We start from the raw sequence: 8,112 nt of genomic DNA, 5'->3' as shown, positions 1-8,112 counted from the left end.
CTCTCAGTGAGTTAGCCGCGGGGAGAGATTCATAGAGTGGTAATGGAGTGGAGCATTCACCTAAAGCAGAGTGCTGCTCTGTTATTACACCATCACTCACTATTGTCACTCACGACCATCACTCATGACCATCACTCACTACCATCACTCACTACCATCACTCACTATTATCACTCACTACCATCAGTCACTACCATCACTCACTATTATCACTCACTACCATCACTCACTATTATCACTCACTATTATCACTCACTACCATCACTCACTACCATCACTCACTACCATCACTCACTACCATCACTCACTAGTATCACTTACTACCATCACTCACTATTATCACTCACTATTATCACTCACTACCATCACTCACTACCATCACTCACTATTTTCACTCACTATTATCACTCACTACCATCACTCACTATTATCACTCACTACCATCACTCACTACCATCACTCACTGTTATCACTCACTACCATCACTCACTATTATCACTCACTACCATCACTCTCTATTATCAATCACTACCGTCACTCACTATTATCACTCACTACCATCACTCTCTATTATCAATCACTACCGTCACTCACTATTATCACTCACTACCATCACTCACTATTATCACTCACTACCATCACTCACTATTATCACTCACTACCATCACTCTCTATTATCAATCACTACCGTCACTCACTATTATCACTCACTATGATCACTCACTATTATCACTCACTACCATCACTCACTATTATCCCTCACTACCATCACTCACTACCATCACTCACTATTATCACTCACTATTATCACTCACTATAATCCCTCACTACCATCACTCACTATTATCACTCACTACCATCACTCACTATTATCACTCACTACCATCACTCACTACCATCACTCACTATTATCGCTCACTACCATCACTCACTACCATCACTCACTATTATCACTCACTATTATCACTCACTACCATCACTCACTATTATCGCTCACTACCATCACTCACTACCATCACCCACTATTATCACTCACTACCATCACTCACTACCATCACTCACTATTATCACTCACTATTATCACTCACTATTATCACTCACTACCATCACTCACCACCATCACTCACCGCCACTCACCACCACCACCACCAATCACCATCACTCACCACCAATCACCATCACTCACCACCAATCACCATCACTACCTCCATCACTCACCACCACCCACCTCCTTCACTCACCACCACCAACCTCCATCACTCACCACCACCATCACTCACTACCTTCACTCAACACCACCCACCACCATCACTCACCACCACCCACCACCATCACTCACCACCACCCACCACCATCACTCACAACCACCACCACCATCACTCACTACCATCACTCACCACCATTACCATCACTCACCACCACCACTCCCCATAGGCACAACCAACTGGTAATATGTACCATTCATTTTATACTCACAGGCGGTCAGATTAGATTTTGGGAGCGAAAGGTAATAATATTGATGTTGAAATAAGTGTGAAGTATGTAAACATTAATATGTCAACATTAATCATTTGGTATTTGCAGCAAATAAAACTGTTCAAAAAAATGTATACTATTGATGCTGTTATTAAACCACATTGTACAAAAGGAAATAGGTGTTAAGAGATGATGAGGAAAGGTTTAGGTCTTAGATTCCTCCCGCACCGTGTTCACTGGAAATCTAGAGATCAATGACATTATTTGCATCTAAATGATATGAATGTTTGAGTAACAAAAGCCGTGAACCTCATTCTAGACTGTTTATGACGGGGAATATAGCTGCAAGCATCACTTCACAACGTCGTACCGGGGAGGTGATCTCAGCCTCAGTCAGATGCATCGCTATTCAAGTCCCTGTTGAGCACAACAATCATGCTACGATGCAGCGGCAGCACCGCAAGCCACAGGTTGACCCACACAAATATGAACACACACACACACACACACACACACACACACACACACACACACACACACACACACACACACACACACACACACACACACACACACACACAAACACCACCACCACCACCACCACCACAGGCCACAGGTTCAGCAGCTGCCTGGTATCACTCTCCCTCTCTTCAATAATGCATGTTCTCTTTAGCTCGAGGCCCGCACCTCTCCTGGAGAGAGTGAATACCACTCCCTGCTCCACACATCCTAATGAGTCCAGCTAACACCGTGTCTCACAAAACGCACCAGGGGCTCGGCAAGACTTCCTCGCATGCACCAAACTCTGAATACGCCTTCGTGCAGAGAATGTCAACTCAAATCATTCAAACCCATTTCTATTGTCACCCACAATCCTCTCTGTGTTAGATAGCATGTGTCAACTCTCTGCAGCTTGCTGCAGCCACACGCCTGAGAGGAAGGAAAAACTGGATCCAGAGTGTTATGACTTCTCCCAGCTAAAACCTGTGCTGCTGAGTTCTGTCCTAACAGGCAGTACAGCACTGAGCTGCTTGTTAAACCACATCCAATACATCGTTCCCTGAGGAAAAACCCTGAGCTGCCATACTGTACTATACTGCAGCTGGGCAGGCTGGGCACTTTTACTGCAAACTTTGTGTGGAAATGGGCTTTAGGAGGTACTGTAACTATCTGGATAGATCACACAGACAGGGATAGTATGGATGGATCACTGTCACTGTTGTATTCACAGGCAGGGAGGGAGCGCGTTCGCTGCAGCTAGCAGCAGCACTAGTACCTTTTCAAGAACGGGAGAATTTGGGGCTGGGCTTTTTCAGTGCAATATTATTTATGTTACTGCTATTACTACTACAATAATACCACAATGAGTAGTTATGTTACTGCTATTACTACTACAATAATACCACAATGAGTAGTTATGTTACTGCTATTACTACTACAATAATACCACAATGACTATTTCTGTTACTGCTATTACTACTACAATAATACCACAATGAGTATTTCTGTTACTGCTATTACTACTACAATAATACCACAATGAGTATTTCTGTTACTGCTATTACTACTACAATAATACCACAATGAGTATTTCTGTTACTGCTATTACTACTACAATAATACCACAATGAGTATTTCTGTTACTGCTATTACTACTACAGTGATACCACAATGAGTATTTATGTTGCTATTTTTACTACTGCAGTGATAGCACAATTAGTGTTACTGCTATTACTACCAGTGTTTCTACTATTACTAAAATGATTATTTCTGTTAGCGCTACTAATAACACAACCACTACCACACAGCAACTATGACTACCTTTACCTGACACTACTACCCAAGCTTCAGTCTACTACCACACAGTAACTATGACTACCTTTACATGACACTACTACCCAAGCTTCAGTCTACTACCACACAGTAACTATGACTACCTTTACCTGACACTACTACCCAAGCTTCAGTCCACTACCACACAGTAACTATGACTACCTTTACCTGACACTACTACCCAAGCTTCAGTCCACTACCACACAGTAACTATGACTACCTTTACCTGACACTACTACCCAAGCTTCAGTCCACTACCACACAGTAACTATGACTACCTTTACCTGACACTACTACCCAAGCTTCAGTCTACTACCACACAGTAACTATGACTACCTTTACCTGACACTACTACCCAAGCTTCAGTCCACTACCACACAGTAACTATGACTACCTTTACCTGACACTACTACCCAAGCTTCAGTCTACTACCACACAGTAACTATGACTACCTTTACCTGACACTACTACCCAAGCTTCAGTCTACTACCACACAGTAACTATGACTACCTTTACATGACACTACTACCCAAGCTTCAGTCTACTACCACACAGTAACTATGACTACCTTTACCTGACACTACTACCCAAGCTTCAGTCTACTACCACACAGTAACTATGACTACCTTTACCTGACACTACTACCCAAGCTTCAGTCCACTACCACACAGTAACTATGACTACCTTTACCTGACACTACTACCCAAGCTTCAGTCCACTACCACACAGTAACTATGACTACCTTTACCTGACACTACTACCCAAGCTTCAGTCTACTACCACACAGTAACTATGACTACCTTTACCTGACACTACTACCCAAGCTTCAGTCTACTACCACACAGTAACTATGACTACCTTTACCTGACACTACTACCCAAGCTTCAGTCCACTACCACACAGTAACTATGACTACATTTACCTGACACTACTACCCAAGCTTCAGTCTACTACCACACAGTAACTATGACTACCTTTACCTGACACTACTACCCAAGCTTCAGTCCACTACCACACAGTAACTATGACTACCTTTACCTGACACTACTACCCAAGCTTCAGTCTACTACCACACAGTAACTATGACTACCTTTACCTGACACTACTACCCAAGCTTCAGTCTACTACCACACAGTAACTATGACTACCTTTACCTGACACTACTACCCAAGCTTCAGTCCACTACTACACAGTAACTATGACTACCTTTACCTGACACTACTACCCAAGCTTCAGTCCACTACCACACAGTAACTATGACTACCTTTACCTGACACTACTACCCAAGCTTCAGTCTACTACCACACAGTAACTATGACTACCTTTACCTGACACTACTACCCAAGCTTCAGTCTACTACCACACAGTAACTATGACTACCTTTACCTGACACTACTACCCAAGCTTCAGTCTACTACCACACAGTAACTATGACTACCTTTACCTGACACTAGTCAGCAGCACTACCAGAACAGCAGCTCCACATCCAGCTGTACATACAACAGTACAGATGGAGACCTGTGTACGCCCCTGGCTATGGTGTGTGATGCCTACGTTGTAGCTGTGTGTGTGACTCACAGCGTGAGTGTGGCTTATAGAGTGTGTGACTAAGGGTGAGTGACTAAGGGTGTGTGTGTGGGTGTGTGTTTCGGTGTAAGCGTGTGGGTGTGTGTTTTACGGTGAGAGAGTGTGACTAAGGGTTTGTGTGTGTGTGTGTGTGAGACTTACAATGTGGGTGTGTGTGCAGCACCTGCTCCAGGTCACCTAGCATGGTGAGGATCACCTCCTTGTCCAGCTGAGCCGTGCCCTCGCGGGCGCCCCCCTCCGCCTCCTCCTCCGCCCAGTACCCCCTCTCCCTGCCACCCTGGTCCCCGACCCTGTTGCCCACCGCTGACGCCACCTCGTCGTCTGAACGCCCACTGCTGCCCTCTTCATCCGTACCCTCCTCCCTGGGCTTCCCCAGCTGCCCACGTAGCGTCTCCCGAGGCGGTTGCTGTTGCCCGCCCAGCGATGCCCGCCCGACCGCCGTGCACCTCCATGGCACAGGGATGAGGGAGTGCTCCGACTGGGAGAGAACTTTGGTCAGGGAGAGGGACAGGGAGCGCGCTCTGGTGCCCCTCGCACCCATGCCATCCCTGGCTGGCTCCTTCCTGGGGCTGCCCCCTCGCGCTGGGGATGATGACAAGGACGAAGAGGATTTGGAAGGCGTGGGCGGGTCATCCAGCTCGAAGGAGTACACCCGCTGCTCGCCCTCGCTCAGCAGGGTCAGGTTGGTCAGGGAGCGCTGCTTGCGGAGGTTCAGGTTGTCTGGGAGGGGTTGGGGGGGTCGGCGAGGGGGGCTTCCACCCTGGTACACGGAGAACTCGGCGCCTCTCTTCATCTTCACCTCCTTGCTCTCGTTCACTCTCTCTCTGTTCGTCAGTGGGTCTGTGCTGGTCCACCTGTTTGGCTCTGTTCCCGGTCACATTCTGTCAGTGGTGGCTGGTGAGCCGGAGGAGGGGGTGGCGAGAGAGGTGAAGACGCCTCTATCTGTGGGGGGGGGGCTTAGGTGGCCCCGTGTCCAGCGCTCACCGAGGGTCCAGGCTTCATCCAGATGGAGGGAGTGAGGGATGGAGGGACGGAGAGCATGTTGCAGACGCCTGGATGAAAAACTCCCCCCTCACACACAGCAGAGTCCAGAGGCATCCTCCAGACATTGCATTCCCATGGTCACACAGCTAATAACTGGTGCCACAGACACACACCAACACAAAAAACAGACACTGCTTTACCTCCCCCTCCTCCTCCTCTTCTCTCTCTCTCCTCCACCTCAAAACAGCAAGAAGCGGTGAGGGGTGTGGATGAATGCGATTTTACATCTCTCTCTTTCTCACGCAATCTCTCTCTCTCCTCCGCACTATTCTACTCTCTCTCTGCTTCTCTCTCTCTGCTTCTCTCTCTCTGCTTCTCTCTCTCTGCTTCTCCCTCTCTTTATCTTTCTCTATTAAGAGCAGAGGGGAGCATTTCATTCCTCTCTCCCTCTCTGCGCTCCTGTTAATTACCAGCTCAGCAGAGCCTTTGCTTTTCTCCCTCTCTCCTCTCCTCACACCAGAGAATGGAGCCAGCACTCAATCTCTCCGCTCTGTTCATTTTAGCATTCAGCCTGCAATTCTATCCTTCCTCTCCCTCTGCCGCTCTCTCTCTTACTCTCTGCCTCATCTGTTTCTCCCTCCTCTCTCTCTCTCTCTGTCTCATCTGTTTCTCCCTCCTCTCTCTCTGTCTCTCTTTTTCTCTTGTCTCGCTGGTTTCCCTTTCCTCTGCTGCAGTAGTGGCAGCCTCTGCTGTGGCTGCTGCCGACCATCAAAGCACGTGTCTTCAGTCTCCACGTCTGCCCACTTCAGTTCAGGAAACGCCTCACCACAAGTCGCAGGGTACTTGGGGAGTATGTGTGTGAGCGAAAGAGAGTCAAAGGATGAAAATGCATGTTCAACACTGCTGCCTCCCCCTCTTCTCCTCCTCTTCTCCTCCTCCTCTTCTCCCTCTTCTCCACCCCCTCCTCTTCTCCTTCCCTTCGCCTCCTTCCCTTCTCCCTCTTCTCCTCCCTTTCTCCTCCTCCCCTTCACCCTCTTCTCCTCCCCTTCTCCCACTTCTTCTCCCCCTCTTCTACTTCTCCTCCCCCTCTTCTTCTTCTCCTCTCCCTCTTCTCCTCTCCCTCTTCTCCTCTCCCTCTCTGCTTTCCCTCTTCTCCTCTCCCTCTTCTCCTCCCCCTCTTCTCCTCCCCCTCTTCACCTCCCCTCTTCTCCTCCCCCTCTTCTACTTCTCCTCTCCCTCTTCTCTTCTCCTCTCCCTCTTCTCCTCTCCCTCTCCTCCTCTCCCTCTCCTCCTCTCCCTCTCTGCTTTCCCTGATAAAAACCAGAGTGACTGGGAGTTGTTTGGACAGCACACCTGCGAGTTGCGTCTCCCTGATAGCAGTGCTGCGCTGATGCACAGGCTAATTAAACGCTATAGGGTTAATGAGGTAAAGAGTAAAGCCCCGGCTCTCCTCTCGCCAAGACTGCAGACTGTCTGTCAACAGCTTCAACACTACCTCCAGTATTAATAACCTCAACAGTACAGACACACACACCATAGACAAACAACAGGCTCCATGTGACCACACATGCTATAAGCTCGTGATGCAGAGAAACTCATGGTAGCAGTTGCCCTGAGCAACCATATCCAAGGTGACATTAACTGCCATGGACAGAGATGGCATTTACAGTTGTAGGATCGTAACTTGACCAGTTTCTCCCCAGACATTTTTGTAGGGGTTGATACATTTTTAGTTAGAGCAAATCAAGTCTGACATTTTAAAATGTGTGCCAAGAGTGTGCAAAGCTGTCATCAAGGCAAAAGGTGGCTACTTTGAAGAATCTCAAATATAAAATATATTTAGATTTGTTTAACACTTTTTGGGGTTACGACATTATTCCATATGTGTTATTTCATAGTTTTGATGTCTTCACTATTTTTCTAAATAAAGAAAAACCCTGGAATGAGAAGGTGTTTCCAAACTTTGGACTGGTACTGTAGGCCTACCTCTACATTGACGCTACACTGATCTTCTGTGAAATGACTGTAAGTTGCTCTGTCCGTTAAACCACCAAAATGTAAATGACATGTAAACTCAGTGCTGCAGGAAATGTATCCCGAAGATGATGACCCATAAGTAGCTTTTTGAAAGACTTCCTTCACTATAGAGGCTACCGCAGACTCACATTCCAGGCAACGAGCAGTTCAGGAGACAAAACTAAGAAAAAAAACAGTTTCCCCTAGGTACAGATC

General features: G+C 47.2%; 1 protein-coding gene across 9 annotated transcripts in view; it reads right to left on the bottom strand.

The window, feature by feature from the left end:
• Nucleotides 1–8,112, bottom strand: part of nav3 (neuron navigator 3) — a 244,596-nt gene that overhangs the window by 91,669 nt on the left and 144,815 nt on the right. The window contains exon 1 of one of the 9 annotated variants that reach the window (XM_031815435.1): nt 5,038–6,877. The exons of the other annotated variants lie outside the window; for them this stretch is intronic. Within the exon in view, the coding sequence (XP_031671295.1) occupies nt 5,038–5,689 (652 nt within the window). The 5' untranslated portion in view covers nt 5,690–6,877. Of the gene's footprint in view, nt 1–5,037; nt 6,878–8,112 lie in introns of those variants that run through there. 9 annotated transcript variants of the gene reach the window in all.

The sequence above is a fragment of the Oncorhynchus kisutch genome, unplaced genomic scaffold (assembly GCF_002021735.2).
Source record: "Oncorhynchus kisutch isolate 150728-3 unplaced genomic scaffold, Okis_V2 Okis09a-Okis19a_hom, whole genome shotgun sequence".
NCBI classification, from domain to species: Eukaryota; Metazoa; Chordata; class Actinopteri; order Salmoniformes; family Salmonidae; genus Oncorhynchus; species Oncorhynchus kisutch.
The sequence above is the reverse complement of the archived record's forward strand: the minus strand, read 5'-3'. Positions and strand labels throughout refer to the sequence as shown.